The sequence below is a fragment of the Oryzias latipes genome, chromosome 16 (assembly GCF_053564925.1).
Source record: "Oryzias latipes strain Hd-rR chromosome 16, Olatipes_Hd-rR_3.1".
In the NCBI taxonomy this organism is placed as follows: domain Eukaryota; kingdom Metazoa; phylum Chordata; class Actinopteri; order Beloniformes; family Adrianichthyidae; genus Oryzias; species Oryzias latipes.
The window spans coordinates 29910678-29930904 of record NC_136252.1 but is presented as its reverse complement, the minus strand read 5'-3'; the positions used below and the strand labels follow the sequence as shown (position 1 = coordinate 29930904).

Below are 20227 nucleotides of genomic sequence, written 5' to 3'. Positions count from 1 at the left end.
AAAATAAAACTAGAGTTCTAAACTAATGCAAATGCCATACTATAATACTAGGGATTGTCATTGTGTATGTTTTCTTCTTATCTTCTCTTGCATTTTTGTTCATCATGAACTTTAGTGTTGTGGATTAGAGCGCCAGGTGAAACAAAAGACTAGAAGAGACAACATCCACACAAAAACGTACAGAAATGAGTGACAAGAAAAGAAGGAGAACCTGGAACCACTTGGCTTTAATTGATAATGCGAAAGAGAATTTAGAGTCTGCAAGAAAACAATTCCATCTTGGTTTCAGACTTGGTTTTTGTCGGGTACCGGGGGCCAGGGCGGTTAGGTTCACCTTCACTTCCGGGTTGAGGCTTTTATTTGTTAGGTTCCGGTTCGGTGTTCTGTTGTGTTTCTGTGGACTTGACGTCTTCATCGCCAGCACCTGTTTACTCACCTGTTGTCAATCACTGTTGTGTGTATATATACCTTGTGTTCCCCCTCACTTATCACTGGATCGTTCTCTTATGACTGTCACTAGTTTACGAGTCTCAGTGCCTTCCTCAGGATTAAAATCCTTGTGTTCTCAACTTCTGTCGTCCTGCATCTTGTGTCCACGCCTTCGTTCCTTGACAGTTTTAAAGTTCGAAGACGTTTCTCCTCTTATCCAAGAGGCATTGTCAATTCTGAATTAGCTGGTCTAAGAGCTGGTATATATGCGCTCATGGGGGAGGAGTCAGACATCCAATCCAACATCCATTTTCAGGTCTGACACCTTGTGGTAATAACGTCTTTATTGATACTTAATCTTGTAAATCTTTTCCCATTTATTTTTCGTTGAAGCACAGTAGAAAAAAAGTAAAAACAGACAATTTCTATATGTCAACAAGCTCTACAACTTTTTATTTAAGGCACAGTTTTTTTCAAAAGTGATTGTAAAAACTAACAACATACAAGGACTGTGTTCAAATTTCCCAGATTGTTTAGAAATCTTTGTACTAGAGAGCCATGTTGTTGTTTGACGTCTTCTTGTTGTTGGAACTTCACAAACCTTCACATGATGGCTGCCTTCATGAACTGAAAATGGAAATGTCGATTAACAACAAACACTCATGTGAGACAAAATGAACTATAGTAGTACAGAAAGTATAAAAGGAATCAGAATTTGCCCAATCTCCATGAAGATACTACAAGTATCAAATAACAAAAAATAACAAACAAAAAAACTACTAACAGCTGAAAAAAGATTTCCACATGTCTGCCCTTAATTGTAGATTCAAGCATAGACAGCGTCTCTGCTTCATATTATGGATTTGACCTGATTTCTAGAAACATTTAAAACTCACCTGCTCCAAAGAAAAGCTGGCCACGTGGCAGTTACACGGCAGATTAAGCAGGTGGGCCTGAAAACGATCTGAGAGAGGAAATACCCTTAAATCAGCTGGTCACTAATTAAAAGTGGCCGATAAAACAAATACTTTTTTTGCAGACACTTTAAAATTCAGTTTTTAGACACAGAGGAGAAAATTTAGTTAAGGTTAAAGTTTAAAAATTTGTGAAAAGAAAAAAAATGTGGAAAGATTGGTTACCTTGGAGGATATAAAGTTTAGTCAACACTGCCACGTAATCATCATAGTCAATCCCAGTTTTGGAGTGGTGCACAGACCACAGAGCATCAAACGTTTCCCCATCCAAGTTAAAATCTGCACAGAATAAGAAAAAATCATTAGAGGAAATAAGAGTGCTGCAAAGGTTCTCACGAAAATATGAAATGTGGTGAAAAGTTTTAAAATTTTGGGTCCATATTCAGTTTGAGCAGGACTACAGCTGGAATTAGGATTCGGGATTAAGTCATCAGAATGAACATATTCAGTGTTATACAGTTTCACTGAACTAGTGTATGGGAAACCAGGGTTTGTTTCCTAGGGGGCACTATGAGCTTAATCCAGTGTGAGTCCTCAGGTAAGACCCTTCACGCTACTATCTAAGTATGTAGCCACAAGGGGGCCCCAGCTTGGATAAAATACAGGATTGTGTCAGGAAGGGCATCTAGTGTAAAAATCAATCCAAATTTGTCAATCAGTGAAAGGTGATTCGATGTGTCGACCCCTGGAGGGATATGCAGAAAGGTGAACAACATGCAGACAGTTTCATACTATGAGCAACAATGGCCTTCTTCATCTGGGTCTGTGTGACAGCAGGAGGATTCCTGCTCTCGTAGTTCTCTGCATACTCCCTCCTGATGTAAGCCACAAAATGCTGCAGCTTAAGGAACTCCTCCACATCCAGGTCTCCTGACTTGTTTCTCTAAAAGAACTGGTTAAAGAGCTTATACTGGTCATTCATATATACATGTATAACTTTTTATAAAATTACTTATTTAGAGTTTTCACAGATTTTAGTTATTTTCATATCTTTTCCAAACTAATTTCAGTTTCTATTCTGTATTTGTCCATGCAAATCACTTAGCTCACCCCCTTGATGCATATTAATGCAAATATGAAGCTAACCACTTTGACTCTAAAATGACATTACTTTAGCATTATTAGCAAAAACTTAAGTGATCCTATTTTCATAGCAGGAAATACAGTAAATTCAGGCATCAAGGGGCTAAAATTGTTGCAAAAAAACTGTTTTTGATATCTAACTAAAATATTTACTACATTTAATGGATGATTGCTCTCTGTATTTATCTGCTGAGCCCCAAATTTGAAAGGATACATCCATGAGAATCATGAGCAGCTGGGCAGTCTTCAGTGTCAGCGCTACATTTTCATCAAGAAGATAAATGTGTCCAAATTTTTTATCAATTAAAAAAATATATATTTATTATTATTAAAATAGATGAAAAGGGACTGACGTTTGCCATGAATTGTGTAGCCCCCAGCATTGAGTTTGACAAGAACCTCTTCAGCACGCAGCACCTGGAAATGAGAGCAACCTTTCTTTAGGATCAAGATTTAGATGATGATGTAAATGATGTTTACATGTTTCTGTTGTTAAACTGTCAAGTATATTACCTCCAATTTGCTGTTATCCTGTGAATGAAAAGGAAAAGGACAAATAAAATAACCTAAAATACATCCTCATTGCAAATGTTTATTACTCACAGATATACAGTTTTCCTCTGGGTATAGGTGACACTGAAGCTCATCTGGCCAGGAGAGCCCAAAGTTGACAATCAAACCTTCACAGTCCCGCTTTGCCTTTTCGCACAATGACCTGCAAGGCTGCTGCACCTGCCCCTCCACACACTGCGGGGCGTACACCCGGCACAGGAAGAGCTGCGTGTCTGCCGGACACGCAGCCTGCACTATGGAGTTAAAGAAGGCCATCTTCAAGACCGCTTCTCTCTGACTTGTGTGGCCCATAAGATTTGGAACAGTGGTTTGGTTGTAGGACAAGCCCTGGCACATGGGTATTGTGATGGGTTCACAGACCCCCCCGCTGCTGCTCATGCCGTACTGTAGAAACAGAAAAATTGTCACTTTAGGCCCGACTTTGTCTCAGTCCTTTTTTTGGTTGAAATCTTTAGCTAAAATAAAAAACTGTCATTTTTTAGGACATTGTTTCAGCAGAGCAGCAATAGTTCATAAGAATTTTGCCTATGAATTATGGCTAGGGAGTAAACAACCCCGCCCCCCTTCCCTTCCCTGTTGCTCAGAGCTCACAGCAGGTGCTTGTGGCCTGCCTGTTTTCTACCTCACAAAGATGCTCTTTTTCAAGGCAAGGCAAGTTTATTTGTATAGCACAATTCGTACACAAAGTAATTCAAGGTGCTTCACAAAACAGAAAAATACATTAAAATCACAATACATCATAGAAATTATCAACGTAAAATTTACTTAAAAAAAAAGAAAAATTGAAAATTGATTTAAAAATAAAGGAAGGAAAGGAAAGAAAAGTGCAGATAGGACCTTTCAGTCATATACACGGCTAAACAGAAATGTTTTAAGTCTAGATTTGAACATGAACACAGAAGAGGCCTGTCTTACGACTTCAGGGAGGCTGTTCCAGATTTTAGCTGCAGAATATTGAAACGCTGATTCCCCTTGTGTAGTTCTGACTCTGGGAATCAACAGGAGGCCTGCCCCTGAGGTCCTCAGAGTACGAGATGGTTCATATGGCACTAACATGTCAGAGATGTACTTTGGTGCTCGGCCATGGAGAGACTTGTACACAAGCAGAGCTGCTTTGAAGTCTATTCTTTGAGGTACAGGGAGCCAGTGCAGAGACCTGAGCACAGGACTAATGTGATCATACTTCCTGGTTCTGGTCAAGACTCGAGCAGCAGCATTCTGGATGTACTGAAGCTGTTTTACAGCTCGTTTGGAGAGGCCGGTGAGCAGGCCGTTACAGTAGTCTAACCTACTGGAGACAAATGCATGAATAAGTATCTCCAGGTCTGGCTTTGACACATGTTTTTGATTTTGGCAATGTTTTTCAGATGGTAAAATGCCGCTGATGTTACTGACTTGATATGGCTGTTAAAGTTTAGGTCAGAGTCCATGATTACCCCTAGATTTCTGACTTGATTTGAGGGTTTAAGAGACAGAGAATGAAGGTAGCTGCTGACACTTTCTCTTTGTTTCTGTGGGCCAAAAATAATAACTTCGGTCTTGTTTGAGTTTAGTTGGAGAAAGTTGTTCTGCATCCACGCACTGATCTGTTGGAGGCAGTGGCTGAGTGAATCGACCGGCCCATGTTCACCTGTTGTCAGTGACACATAGATCTGAGTATCATCTGCATAGTTGTGATAAGATATGTTATTACTGCGTATTAACTGCCCTAGTGGCAGCATGTAGAGGTTGAACAGAAGGGGTCCCAGGATCGATCCCTGGGGCACACCACAAGTCAAGGCCATGTAGTCTGAGACACAACTCCCAATTTCAACAAAGTATTTCCTGTCTTCCAGATAAGACTTGAGCCAACTTAGGGCAGATCCAGAGATGCCAACCCAGTCTTGGAGTCTGTGCAAAAGGATCCCATGATCAACAGTATCAAAGGCAGCACTCAGATCTAGCAGGATTAAGACAGAGACTTTGCCATCATCAGTGTTCAGGCGGATGTCGTTGGTTACCTTGATAAGGGCAGTTTCTGTGCTATGATGGGGTCTAAAACCTGACTGGAAAACATCAAATGAATTGTTTAATAAGAGAAAATCAGTGAGCTGTTGGTAGACAACTTTTTCAAGGACTTTTCCTAAAAATGGCAGATTAGAGATAGGTCTGTAATTATTCAGTACAGTGGGATCAAGACCGCTCTTCTTCAGGAGAGGTTTAATGACTGCAGTTTTTAAGGCCTCGGGAAATATTCCAGATTGAAGAGACATGTTAACCATTTGAGTAATTGATGGCAACACACTGTTCAGGACAGACTTTAGAAATCTAGTGGGTAACACATCAAGGCAGCATGTAGACGAGCTCAGACGGGTGATGGTCTCTTGGACAGTTTGGTCAGTGACAGGTACAAAGTGAGTCAGCTTAGAGTGAGTAGGTGGCCGTTGGATAGATATATGTGTTGTGGAGTTGATGGCTTTTTTAATGCCCTGAACCTTGTCATTAAAAAATACAGCAAACTCATTACATTTAGGTGTGCAAACCAGTTCTATTGGTAGCTGGGTTGGAGGGTTAGTTAATCTGTTTACTGTTGTGAACAGGACACGAGAGTTGCTGCTGCAACTTCCAATGATTTCAGAGAAGTACCTTTCCCTTGTTCTGCATAAGATCTGGTTGTAAGCGTACAACTCCCCCTTATACATTTCATAATGAACCTGGAGTTTTGACTTGCGCCACTTTCGCTCAGCTCTGCGGCACTGTTGTTTCTGTGCCCTGACTAGATCATCGTTCCTCCAGGGAGCTTTCTGTCTATGTTTTCTCAACTTAACCTTCATAGGGGCAATGGCATCCAGAACATTCAAGATGCTAGAAGTAACAGAATTCAGCATTTCATCAACATTGGCACCAGAGGCGTTTTCAGGGTTTATCATTTCTACAAACTGTGCCCTAGTGCTCTCATTTATTTGTCTCCTTTGGACAACTGCAGGGCCAGGCGGTGGTTTGGGAGCAACAGACAGGTCAAAGAATACACAGAAATGATCAGAGAGGGCGACATCAACCACACTGACATTGTAAATATTAACCCCCTTTGTGATGAGCAGGTCCAGAGTGTGCCCTCTGCTGTGGGTGGGGCAACTTACATGCTGAATTAGATCAAAGGTTTCAAGGACATTGCATTTCTGTCATTGACATTATCAACATGAACATTAAAATCACCTGTAATGACTAGACCATCAAAGTCTGTGCACACAACTGAGAGCATTTCAGTGAAATCATCAATGAAACTTTGGCTGTGCTGAGGAGGTTTGTACATGACTATGCAGAGTAAGGGAGGAGTTTGTTTTAACTCAATCTCAAAGGACACATACTCAAATGATGAAAACACACCAAATGATAGTCTGCGGGTTGCAATATTATCTCTAAACAGTGCAGAAACGCCTCCACCCTTTTTATTTTCTCGTATTTCCGATACATGTTTGTAGTTGGGGGGAGTTGATTCAACTAGAACTATGTTTCCTGTGTTTTTGTCAAGCCATGTTTCAGTTAATAACATAAAATCAAGATTAAAAGAAGAGATAATATTATTGATAAAAAATGATTTGTTGCATAAAGATCTGACATTGAGTGCAGCAAGTTTGAGATTAGTTTCCTTGGGACTGGTCAAAACCTTCTTGCAAGGGATATCAAATAGATTTCTTTGATTGGACAGTCTAACTGCCCTTTTTTGCATTCTACGTGGTGCAACTACAGGTATAGCACCAGAAGGAAGCTGTTCATCACAGGGCCCCAGTTTGACATAACCTGTCCTAGGACACTGGGGGCCCGTTTCATCCTAGCTCTGGGGAATAGCACGTCTAGAGGCGTGCAGGTGAGGTCGAGTTGAGGGCAGTTTGGGTGATGGACCAGGAGGAGCGGGAGCTGGACGGGATTTGGGTGAACGACGGAGGGGGCGTGTTGGAGGGGCTTTGGATGAAGGACGTGTTGGAGGGACTTTGGGTGAAGGATAAGGAGGGGGCGCTGGAGAGGTAGGAGAGCTCCTGTGTGGTGTGAGGCTCACAGGTGTTAGGGGAGCCATCTTAATTCCTGACTTAATGAGGCTATCAAAATGGCTAGGTAGGGCCATGGGTGAAAGTGGGGGGGACGAAAAGGAAAGTGAGTCTTCACTGGGAGTAGATGTAGCAGGGGGCGCCCACAGCTGGTCAGATGGTGGTATTTCTGGGGCCAAATCTGGTGATTGTTGTTGTGGTTCTGCGGTTGGGTCCTTAGCTGGCGGTGGTTGTTGTGATGCTGGTGCAGCTGAGTCCTTAGATGGAGGTGGTTGTGGTGCTGGTGCTGCCGGATCCAAGTCTTTGACCGGTGGTGGTGGTGGAGGTAGTTGTTGTTGCCGTTGTGCTGTGGTTCCTGGGACACTGACTCGGTCCTTCCTTACTGCCTTTTCAGGGCCTTGGCCTCTTTGCCCCAGAGCGTGGAGGAGGTTCTTCACTAACTAACTTCAAACACTAAATTCTTTTGTTTGCAACTGATACACAACAATTTGAATCAAGAAATATTCAGAAATGCAAATTTTGGGCTTCATATTCCTAATATAAGTCCTATATAATCAGAAAAATGCCATAAGAAGATGTTAAAAACATCAAAAACACATCAGAGTAGGTCTTCAAAATCCTGAAAATTGAACAACTTTTTGAAATAAAAAGTCAAATCTGGACAGAAACATTTCCCCAATGATGATTAGCTGATAAATACTAGTGAAAATGTTAATTTGTACCTAATTAAACATTTAAGGTAACTTTTCTATAAAAAGTATATCCACCAATGATATAATAGTCACTACAGGCTTTTCTCTCACACATGTACAGTAAAAATTGTTACTGGATTTACTTTATAAAATAAGAAAACATCTTCTGATTTAGAAAAATATAATCAAAATCCAAATTTTCTTAAAATATGCTTTGAAGAAAGATTTATGGAGCTATGCATGTTTTTATGTATACCATTTGATTAAATTAATAAAAACAAAACACAGTTCAGTGCCAAAAGTATCATGCATTAAAACCAAAAACACCCTGAAAATAAATAATCTCCTTTTCCCAAGATGGTTCCAGCTTTGGGGAAAAACATCTCAGATGATGCCTGCCTGAGAGGCGAGTGGGTGTTTTCTAGTTCATATATCAAAACCACAAAATGATTAGTTATAAAAGTGAAAAATGCTTACCTGTCCACAGTGTTCATTTGTAAATGCTTCACACCTGAGGTCTTTAGGCCATTTGTGGGAAAAGCTGTTCAGCACTGGCTCACAGCGGGATCGCACCTGCTCACACAGCACCCTGCAGGGGCTCTGAGCTGCCCCTGATACACATTTAGGAAAGAAGGCGGAGCACAGGAAGGGCTTCATATAAGGGGAGCAATTCAATTCTATCAGAGGCATAAAAGTATTAATTGCCAGGTTTGCTTCTTCCTGCGTTGTATGGCCAAGGATGCCAGGTATGACGGTTTGGGTGTAAGGCAGGTCTTTGCAAAAAGGAGAGGTGATGGCCTGACATGAGGAAGGAGATTTTTCTAGATATCTGAGGGGAGGGACCTTGAAAAACAGAGAAAGAAAAAAAAATTCAAATGAAAACTGCAGTAAATATTTACAAACTTTTTTTTCTATCTAATTTTCCTGACTGCAGGGTTACCTGTTCACAGGACTCCGAGGTGAAAGCTTCACAGTTCAGACCATCAGGCCACTGAAACCCAAAACTTCTCATTAGTGGCTCACAGCTGGAGCGTGCCTGCTCACAGAGAGCTCTGCAGGGAGCCTGACGTCTTCCTGACACACATTTGGGCGTGTAGACAGAGCACAGGAAGGGCTTCAGATGAGGGGAGCATTGAACGTTAACAAGTGGGGAAAACTGATGTACTTCTAAAACCGCTTCATCCTGGGTTTTGTGGCCCAGAATATTTGGCATGATAGTTTCAGTGTAAGACAGGTCGGCGCAGAGAGGCACAGTGATTCTCTGACAGGTTGGTGTTGGGAGAGTTGGTGTGACTTGGACGTCTTGACCCTGGAAACAGAAATAATTTTAAAATGTCTATGTTAGAAAAGGTAAGATAGTTACATATGTATTTTTATTTTTACCTTTGTTATGTAGTGTGAATATGTCTTTCATTTGAACCCAAACCCCTTTTTGGAGGACTTTCAAGTTTAAGGGACTAAGTTCTGACTCCACTTAATGAAATTATTCAGCATTTTTTTAATGGTAACTAAAAATTAACGAAAGTTTTAGTGAATATATTCAATATATTCAATTAAATAATTGATAAATTGACTCATTTGTCTTGACAACTGGACAGAAACCACAAACTGTTCTAGTACTGATTAGGCCTGCACAATAAATCGCAAATTATCTCAATATTAAGCTGTGCAATACGCATTTCGCAAAGACGGTGAAGATTGCAATAAATGGTTACCTTAAATGTGCTAAAACAACGTTATGGCAGCTTGAAGTATTTAACGAATTAAATAAATCCCTCTATGCATTTGACCAATCATATGGAGTCCTTTTTTATTAGATGCTTGCCTCCTATTAAGACTGGGGTCATTTGGAATAAAATTTAATGTTGCAGTGAAATGTAAATGCTTTTGGTTGTTTTGCTATTCGTTCATGTATCGCAAGTTACATGTTCATTGTAATATTGATCATTAATATCAAAAATCGCAAGTTTTTCTCATATTGTACAGGCCTAGTACTGATGCTATTCCTAAAGTTTTGGTTCCTTTTTGTCACAGATCAGTTTTTCAATTGATGGCATTAATGCCGTTAGTTGGTGATCTATAAACCTGAAGGTTCTGCAGTGGCAGAACCATTCAACATACATCCAAATATACTGTAAATCTCACAAAAAAACCAGAAAAATCTATTTTTGTAAAAAGAATATTAATCTTTACAACGAAGACGAGGCACTTACCTGCACACAGTTTGACTCTGGTAACGATTCACACCGCAGTTTCAATGGCCATGACAGCCGCTTCGCCCTTAAGGCGGGCTCACAGTCCTTCTTGACCTTCTGACACAGAGCTCTGCACGGTTTCTTCCGGCTGTCACTCTCTGAGCCACATTCCGGCACAACAACACGACACATTACCGTAGCGATGTGTGGTGAACAGGCCGTCTCCACAATCTGACCAATTTCCCTTAAATTGAATCCTTGAACTCCATCTGGGTGGGGGGTAGTAGAGTACCCCAAACCTTGACAAAAGCTGGCTGTCACTGGCTTACAGCTTGTCTTGTCATCTGTCCGCGTCCTTGCCGGCTGAGAAGCTGGCAGCTGAGAAACAACCTAAAGAAACACATGCTTCATGGCTCTCAGTCGTCCCGAAAAAAAAAGGGGGGGGGGGGGGTATGAACTGACATGTGTGCTGCTAAAAGTTGTGGGGGTTAATGAGTGAAGTTTGCTCGTACAAAATGCTTATTTATGACATATGACACAAAACGATGCTCAGCACGTTATGAAACCAAGTTGAACTTAGAGCAAGAAAAAAAAGTCAGTAAACTAATGAAAAGATGAGAGGCATAAACAACATGTGGTTTTGATTGTGATTTTCCCAAAAGGAGCGATTTCTGGGTAAAGCTGGCACTATAAACAGGGTTAATGGGAAGTGTTTTCACATAGGTTCTTTTTTACTAGAAAGTGTAACTAAAGATCTCATGACATTAAAAGACAATGATTGAAAAAAATATATATATATATTTATATTAAACTGAGGAGTAAACATTAAAACAATTATCAGGAAAGGTTAACTTTAACAAATATAAAGTTTTCTGCTCACCCGCTCACAGGACTCTGTGGTGAATGCTTCACACTTTAAGGCTTCAGGCCACTGAAAGCGGAGGTTCGTCATCGATGTTGCACACTCTGACTTTGCCTTCTCACACAGACTTCTGCATGGAGGCTGTGCTCTTCCTGACACACATTTGGGCGTGTAGACAGAGCACAGGAATGGTTTCAGATGAGAGGAGCATTGTCCTCTAACAAGTGAAGAAAACTGTTGTATCGCGGTGGCAGCTTCATCCTGGGATTTGTGGCCGAGAACATTTGGCATGATGGTTTCAGTGTAAGGCAGGTCGGCACAGAGAGGCACAGTGATTCTCTGACAGGTTGGTGGGGGGACTGGTGGGATGAGAAGCCCTTCATCCTAACAGCAAAAGAAAAACACATTAATGGTGGCATCTGCATCTGGTTGATTGCAGTTTCCTTGAAAATAGGATTATAGTAACTGTTTTCTGACAGAAGAAATACAACAATTTGGCCAATCATTAAGAAGGTTATTAGTCTAAATCCACAAAAACGAGCAGATACACCATTTTTTTAAGATTAAAGTGTTCATTTATAGTTTTCAGATAAAAGTTACATAGAAATTTGGCATAAAGGTATACTAACCTGCACACAGTCAGATTCTTGTAAAGTTTCACATCCAAGCCTCATTGGCCAGAACAACCATTTAGCCCTCAGAGTGGACTCACAGTCCTTCTTGACCTTCTGACACAGAGCTCTGCACGGTTTCTTCCTGCTGTCACTGTCTGAGCCACATTCTGGGACAACAACACGACACATTACCGTAGCGATGTGTGGTGAACAGGCCGTCTCCACAATCTGACCAATTTCCCTTAAATTGAATCCTTGAACTCCATCTGGGTGGGGGGTAGTAGAGTACCCCAAACCTTGACAAAAGCTGGCTGTCACTGGCTTACAGCTTGTCTTGTCATCTGTCCGCGTCCTTGCCGGCTGAGAAGCTGGCAGCTGAGAAACAACCTAAAGAAACACATGCTTCATGGCTCTCAGTCGTCCCGAAAAAAAAAGGGGGGGGGGTATGAACTGACATGTCTGCTGCTAAAAGTTGTGGGGGTTAATGAGTGAAGTTTGCTCGTACAAAATGCTTATTTATGACATATGACACAAAACGATGCTCAGCACGTTATGAAACCAAGTTGAACTTAGAGCAGGAAAAAAAGTCAGTAAACTAATGAAAAGATGAGAGGCATAAACAACATGTGGTTTTGATTGTGATTTTCCCAAAAGGAGCGATTTCTGGGTAAAGCTGGCACTATAAACAGGGTTAATGGGAAGTGTTTTCACATAGGTTCTTTTTTACTAGAAAGTGTAACAAAATATCTCATAACATTAAAAGACAATGAGTGAAAAATAAAATAATTAATCTATTTTATATTTAACTGGGGAGAAAACATTAAAACAATGATAAGAAAAGGCTAATTCTAACAAATACAAAGTTTTCTGCTCACCCGCTCACAGGACTCTGTGGTGAATGCTTCACACTTTAAGGCTTCAGGCCACTGAAAGCGGAGGTTTGTCATCGATGTGGCACACTCTGACTTTGCCTTCTCACACAGACTTCTGCATGGAGGCTGTGCTCTTCCTGACACACATTTGGGCGTGTAGACAGAGCACAGGAAAGGCTTCAGATGAGAGGAGCATTGTCCTCTAACAAGTGAAGAAAACTGTTGTATCGCGGTGGCAGCTTCATCCTGGGATTTGTGTCCGAGAACATTTGGCATGATGGTTTCAGTGTAAGGCAGGTCGGCACAGAGAGGCACAGTGATTCTCTGACAGGTTGGTGGGGGGACTGGTGGGATTAGAAGCCCTTCATCCTTACAGCAAAAGAAAAGAAAAATTTATGGTGGCATCTGGATGTGATTGATTGCAGTTTGCTGGAAAAAGGATCATAGTAACTGTTTTCTGACAGAAAAAAAATACAATTTGGCCAATCATTAAGAAGGTTATTAGTCTACATCACCGAAAAAGACCAGAGACACCAAGTGTTCGTTTATAGTTTTCAAATAAAACTTACATAGAAAGTTGGCATAAAGTTATACTAACCTGCACACAGTCAGATTCTGGTAAAGTTTCACATCCAAGCCTCATTGGCCAGAACAACCATTTAGCCCTCAGAGTGGACTCACAGTCCTTCTTGACCTTCTGACACAGAGCTCTGCACGGTTTCTTCCTGCTGTCACTCTTTGAGCCACATTCTGGGACAACAACACGACACATTACCGTAGCAATGTGTGTTGAACAGGCCGTCTCCACAATTTGACCAATTTGCCTTAAATTGAATCCTTGGACTCCATCTGGGTGGGGGGTAGTAGAGTACCCCAAACCTTGACAAAAGCTGGTTGTCACTGGCTTACAGCTTGTCCCGTCATCTGTCTGTTTTGTCGCTGGCTGAGGCAACTGCAGCAGAAAAAAAACAGCAGAAACACATGCTTCGTGGTTCTCGGTGGTCTTTCAAAGAACAGGACAACATCATCCAGTAGAGAGGAAATCTTATGGTCCCCAATACCCTTCACGCGCCTGACTGTGCCAAGAAGTTCTGTCCATAAATAATTTGAACAAAACCAATGATAGAGGGAAGCCCTGCTAGAGTCCAACGTTCACTGGGAGAAGGTCAGATGTACTGCCAAATAAGCAAACCAAACTCCTGCTCTAGTCCAGTGTTTTTCTCAACCAGTGTGCCGTGCCGCGGCACACTAGTGTGCCGTGGGAGATGGTCAGGTGTGCCGTGGGAAATTGCCCTCATTAACTGATCTAAAAAGATTTACCATCTCAAGGATATCAGCTCTTTGTTCATTCAAACAGGCTTGTTCTTCACTCCCTTGTTCTGATTCTGCACATAAAGCCGCTCAGTACTAACACAAAATAACAGCTACAGCTTGTCTTTAAGGGTGTAGCTTTCCGCGGGATCCGGTATCAGACCATGGAACAAGTGAACAAAACAATAAAGCTCAGAGACGCTAGTCTGTCTGGCGTTCGGCGACTGTATGCACTACATCTTCCATGATGCATTGGTTTAAAGTGACAGCGTCCCAGCGCACAATGAGTCTTACTTGTTAAACATCTTGAAACCCCAACGAAAACACATCAAACAGTTTTTAAATGTTTTAACTTTTATTGCATCTTTTAGAAAACAGCTGCAACTTCCAGCTTTTTCTGCCACAATTATCACAAAAATGCATGTGAGATTGCGAAGGGGCTGTAGATCAATACAGACTTTGAGTTTCTCCTTTTTTTTAATTTTTGAATGCCTGTGTGCCGCGGGATTTTTGTCAAGGTTAAAGTGTGCCGTGGCTCAAAAAAGCAAACCAAACTCCTGCTCTATTCATTCAAGGAATGGACATGGCCTTAGTATTGCTGTGCGATCCTTGACTGCGCTTAATAAAAGCTGTTCGATCCCTCACAGCGCAACCTTCACAGGACACCACAGGGGACACAGCTAAACACCTTCTTCAAATCTACAAAACACATATACCCTGGATAATCAAACTTTCACAAACCCTCCAACAGCCTATGAAGAGTGCAGAGCTGGTTCATTGGTCCACAACAGGAATTGCACTCTTGTTCCTGAATCTGATGTCGACTATCAGCTGTACCATATTCTCCAGTTCTCTGGAATATACTTTACCAGGGAGACTTAGGAGTGATTTCCTCATTCTTAAAAAAGGGGAACCAAGACCATAGTCTGCAAGTCCAACAGTACTGTCCATGACTGCCACACAATGCTGCAGGGACGTGTCAGCCAAAACAGTCCCACAGCAACCGGAGTCTTAAAGTGCTCTGGGTGGACTTTCTCCACCCTCGGCGCTTTGCCAATAGACAACAACAATGCCTTTATTTTAGTTAATGGATAGCCCCACCACAGAGTTCCAAGCCTCTGGTCTCTCAATAGAAAGCATAAAAACTTCCAAGTATTCCATCCACGGCCTGAGAATATCCTCAGTTGAAGTCAACACCTCCTTGCCTTTTTTGTTATTGGTGCCTGCAGAAAACTGCTTTTTCCTCCTGAGGTGCCAAAACTTTTGCCAGAATATCTTTGTGGCCGACTGGTGGTATTTCTCTGTGGCCACATCAAACTTCTTCCATGACTTATTTTTTGCCTTCACAACAGCCCAGCTTACTAAGACTGCCAGTACCTGTCAACTGCCTTAGGAGTCCAACAACAAGGCTTGGTAGGACTTCTTTTTTTGCTTGATAATGTCCCTTACTTCTTGTGTTCCCCACTGAGTTTAGGGATTGCCACTGCACCGGCTCTTCCCATGCCAGTGGATCCCACCTGGTAGAGATCAGTGGACAGCTTTGCCCCTCTATTTACCTAAGTGCCCAAGACACATGGTCAAAGAATGCCTGAAACAACTACAAAGATGATCATCAATCTTATGCCTATGGTGTCCTGTTACCATGTGCACATACAGTGTATGAGCACCCTCATGTTCAAACACAGCTTTTAATATAGGTGATAAATTGAAAGCACAGAAATCTAACAACAAAAAATCCTTTGAGTTCAGATTAGGCAGGGTTTTCCTTGGAATCACGCCCCTCCAAGTGGCACTGTCACAGGCCAATTGGGCACTTTCCGGTACCCCTCTGAGAGACTCCAAGAAGGCTGGATACCCTGAACTGCTGTTTAGCCTGAAGGCCCTGAATCACAGTCAGAGATGTATCCCTTGCCCAAAGGTGAAGAGACAGGACCCAACCAATGAAAGACTCAACCAAGGAGATCTCCAAAATTTGGCAAATGAGATAAGGAGCTTAAAAGTAACCCCACACCAGCCTGCTACCTCTCATGATAAATCATTCCAGAATTTTAGACAGTCCCACCCCTCTCAAGGGATAGAATTTCAGAGCCCATGAGGTGGTTGGAGGTGAGCCTTACTATATGTAGCAAGTATCTCTTGACTTATTGCAAAAGCCTGGGGTTATTCCCTCCCAGAAGTATGAAGTTTTGATGTCCCAAAAATCAACTTTCATCACCTGACGTTGGGCCACCAAGACACCTGCCTTTGACTGCCACACAAACCACATTGGATTGGCCCATTAAATGTATTATTTATTTGAATTTAATAGTATTATTACTTGTTGCTCCTTTAAATATCCCAATGAATCAGAAGTTGTCTGCTCACCTGCTCACAGGACTCTGTGGTAAATGCTTCACACTTTAAGGCTTCAGGCCACTGAAAGCGGAGGTTTGTCATCGATGTGGCACACTCTGATTTTGCCTTCTCACACAGACTTCTGCATGGCGGCTGTGCTCTTCCTGACACACATTTGGGAGTGTAGACAGAGCACAGGAATGGCTTCAGATGAGAGGAGCATTGTCCTCTAACAAGTGAAGAAAACTGTCGTATCGCGGTGGCAGCTTCATCCTGGGTTTTGTGGCCGAGAACATTTGGCATGATGGTTTCATTGTGAGGCAGTTCGGCACAGAGAGGCACAGTGATTCTCTGACAAGTTGGTGAGGGGACTGGTGGGACTAGAAGCCCTTCATCCTAACAGCAAAAGAAAAGAAAAATTAAAGGTGGCATCTGCATCTGATATATTGCAGTTTCCTTGAAAATATGATTATAGTAACTGTTTTCTGACAAAAAAACAACAATAATTTGGCCAATAATTTAGAGGGTTGTTAGTTTGCATCCACAAAAAAGAACAGACACAGCATTCTTTTTACGAGTAAAGTGTTCATTCATAGTTTTTAGATAAATCTTAAGTAGAAATTTGGTATAAAGGTATACTAACCTGCACACAGTCAGATTCTGGTAAAGTTTCACATCCAAGCCTCATTGGCCAGAACAACCATTTAGCCCTCAGAGTGGACTCACAGTCCCTCTTGACCTTCTGACACAGAGCCCTGCACGGTTTCTTACTGCTGTCACTCACTGAGTCACATTCTGGGACAACAACACGACACATAACCGTAGCGATGTGAGGTGAACAGGCCGTCTCCACAATCTGACCAATTTCCCTTATATTGAATCCTTGAACTCCATCTGGGTGGGGGGTAGTAGAGTACCCCAAACCTTGACAAAAGCTGGTTGTCACTGGCTTACATCTTGTCCTGTCATCTGTCTGTGTTCCTGCCGACTGAAGTGACTGCAGCAGAGAGAAAAAACAGCAGAAACACATGCTTCATGTCTCTCATTGGTCCCACAAAGAACAGGACAACATCATCCAGTAGAAAGGAAATCTTATGGTCCCCAATACCCTTCACGTCACTGACTGTGCCAAAAAGAATTAAGCCGTAAATTTGAACATTACAAATGATAAAGGTAAGCCCTGCTAGAGTCCAACGTTCACTGGGATAAGGTCAGACCAACAGCCAAATAAGCAAACCAACCTCCTGCTCCATTCATTCAAGGAATGGACACAGCCTTAGTATTGCTGTCCAATCCCTGACTGCGCTCAGCAAAGGCTGCTCGATCCCTCATAGCGCAACCTTCACAGGACACCACAGGGGACACAGCTAAACACTTTCTTCAAATCTACAAAACACACATACCCTGGATAAGCTAACTTCCACAAACCCTCCAACAGCCTATGAAGAGTGCAGAGCTGGTTCATTGGTCCACAACGGGAATTGCACTCTTGTTCCTGAATCTGATGTTGACTATCAGTTGTACCATATTCTCCATTTCTCTGGAATATACTTTGCAAGGGAGACTGAGGAGTGATTTCCCCATTCTTAAAAAAAGGGGAACCAACACCATAGTCTGCAAGTCCAATGGTACTGTCCTTGACTGCCACACAATGCTGCAGGGACGTTTCAGCCAAAACAGTCCCACAGCATCCAGAGGCTTAAAGTGCTCTGGGTGGACTTTCTCCACCCTCGGCGCTTTGCCAATAGACAACAACAATGCCTTTATTTTAGTTAATGGATAGCCCCACCACAGAGTTCCAAGCCTCTGGTCTCTCAATAGAAAGCATAAAAACTTCCAAGTATTCCATCCACGGCCTGAGAATATCCTCAGTTGAAGTCAACACCTCCTTGCCTTTTTTGTTATTGGTGCCTGCAGAAAACTGCTTTTTCCTCCTGAGGTGCCAAAACTTTTGCCAGAATATCTTTGTGGCCGACTGGTGGTCTTTCTCTGTGGCCACATCAAACTTCTTCCATGACTTATTTTTTGCCTTCACAACAGCCCAGTTGACAGTACCTGTCAACTGCCTTAGGAGTCCAACAACAAGGCTTGGTAGGACTTTTGCTTGATAATGTCCCTTACTTCTCATGTTCCCCACTGAGTTTAGGGATTGCCACTGCACCGGCTCTTCCCATGCCAGTGGATCCAACCAGGTAGGGATCAGTGAACAGCTTTGCCCCTCTATTTACCTAAGTGTCCAAGACACATGGTCAAAGAATGCCTGAAACCACCACAAAGATGATCATTAATCGTACGCCTATGGTGTCCTGGCACCATGTGCTCAGATGACCAGGCTCATGTTCAAACACAGCTTTTGTTATGGATGAAAAATTGAAAGCACAGAAATCTAACAACAGAAATTCCTTTGGGTTCAGATTAGGGAAGGTTTTCCTTGCAATCATGCCCCTCCAGGTCGCACTGTAGTCGGCCAATTGGTCACTTTCTGGTACCCCTCTGAGAGACTCCAGGAAGGCTGGAAACCCTGAACTGCTGTTTAGCCTGAAGGCCCTGAATCACAGTCAGAGATGTATCCCCTGCCCAAATGTGAAGAGACAGGACCCAACCAATGAGAAGACTCAACTAAGGAAAATTCCAAAATTTGGCAAATGAGCTAAGGAGCTCAAGAGTAACCCCACACCAGCCTGCTACCTCTCATCATAAATAATTCCAGAATTTTAGACAGTCCCAAGGAATAGATTTTCAGAGCCCAGGTGGTTGGAGGTGAGCCTGACTATATGTAGCCAGCATAGTATGACATTTTGACGTCCCAAAAATCAACTTCCATGACCTGACGTTGGGCCACCAAGACACCTGCCTTTGACTGCCACCCAAACCACATTGCATTGGCCCATAAAATGTATTATTTATTGAATTTAATATTATTATTATGTGGTTTTCCATGAAATATCCCAATCAATCAGAAGTTGTCTGCTCACCTGCTCACAGGACTCTGTGGTGAATGCTTCACACTTTAAGGCTTCAGGCCACTGAAAGCGGTGGTTTGTCATCGATGTGGCACACTCTGACTTTGCTTTCTCACACAGACTTCTGCACGGAGGCTGTGCTCTTCCTGACACACATTTGGGAGTGTAGACAGAGCACAGGAATGGCTTCAAATGAGAGGAGCATTGTCCTCTAACAAGTGAAGAAAACTGTCGTATAGCGGTGGCAGCTTCATCCTGGGTTTTGTGGCCGAGAACATTTGGTAGGATGGTTTCAGTGTATGGCAGGTCGGCACAGAGAGGCACAGTGATTCTCTGACAGTTTGGTGGGGGGACTGGTGGGACTAGAAGCCCTTCATCCTTACAGCAAAAGAAAAAAACATTTTTCCTTGAAAAAATGACTATAGTAACTGTTTTCTGACAAAAAAATAACAACAATTTGGCCAATCATTTAGAGGGTTTTCAGTCTACATCCACAAACAGGAGCAGATACACCATTCTTTTTAGAGTAAAGTGTTCATTTATAGTTTTCAGATAAAACTTATATAGAAATTTGGCATAAAGGTATACTAACCTGCACACAGTCAGATTCTGGTAAAGTATCACATCCAAGCCTCACTGGCCAGAACAACCATTTAGCCATCAGAGTGAACTCACAGTCCCTCTTGACTTTCTGACACAGAGCTCTGCACGGTTTCTTCCTGCTGTCACTCTCTGAGCCACATTCTGGGACAACAACACGACACATTACCGTAGCGATGTGTGGTGAACAGGCCGTCTCCACAATCTGGCCAATTTGCCTTAAATTGAATCCTTGAACTCCATCTGGGTGGGGGGTAGTAGAGTACCCCAAACCTTGACAAAAGCTGGTTGTCATTGGCTTACAGCTTGTCTTGTCATGTGTCTGTGTTCTTGCAAGCTGAGGAGACTGCAGCAGAGAAACAACCAGCAGAAAGAAATGCTTCATGGCTCTCAGTGGTCCCGCAAAAAATGAGTAATGAACTGAATTTGTCTGCTGCTTTAAGCAGTGGGTGGAGTTATTGAGTGAGTTTTTTCAAACTCAATGTTCATTAAAGACATCTGTGAAGGTCACGACACACTAGGATTCTTTAAATGTCATGACGCCAATCTGAGCAGAAGCTCTGGGTGAAGAAAGTCTATATGAATGTTGATTAGATGTGAGGCATAACAACATATTGTTCTCGATTTTCTCAGGAAAGGAAAATTTGTATACAGCTGGCACCATAAACAGGGTCAACGGTAAGCACTTTCATAGCCTTCA

The 20227-nt window shown here is 42.3% G+C and overlaps 1 protein-coding gene across 1 annotated transcript; it reads right to left on the bottom strand.

The window, feature by feature from the left end:
* Positions 1-760: 760 nt before the first annotated feature.
* LOC101175347 (uncharacterized) lies at positions 761-19985 on the bottom strand. The gene is made up of 19 exons (XM_011485728.4): positions 19520-19985; positions 18940-19305; positions 16608-16961; positions 15995-16360; positions 12918-13271; positions 12323-12688; positions 11463-11834; positions 10852-11217; positions 9990-10361; positions 8717-9085; positions 8254-8619; positions 3090-3443; positions 3000-3017; positions 2840-2903; positions 2701-2744; positions 2136-2286; positions 1569-1682; positions 1326-1393; positions 761-1056 (listed from the first exon to the last, which is right to left on the bottom strand). Exons 1-19 carry the CDS (start codon positions 19910-19912, stop codon positions 1033-1035), a joined length of 4881 nt encoding a protein of 1626 aa, XP_011484030.1. The 5' UTR covers positions 19913-19985; the 3' UTR covers positions 761-1032.
* Positions 19986-20227: the final 242 nt, after the last annotated feature.

What these genes read in the sequence shown, in the direction of transcription:
- LOC101175347 (XM_011485728.4), bottom strand. Translation starts at nt 19,912, where the DNA reads ATGAAGCATTTCTTTCTGCTGGTTGTTTCTCTGCTGCAGTCTCCTCAG. An exon ending in CAGAATCTGACTGTGTGCAG is followed by an intron (nt 19,306 to 19,519) that starts GTTAGTATACCT and finishes TTTTGCTGTAAG; the next exon opens with GATGAAGGGCTTCTAGTCCC. An exon ending in GAAGGCCATTGTTGCTCATA is followed by an intron (nt 1,683 to 2,135) that starts GTATGAAACTGT and finishes TATTCTGTGCAG; the next exon opens with ATTTTAACTTGGATGGGGAA.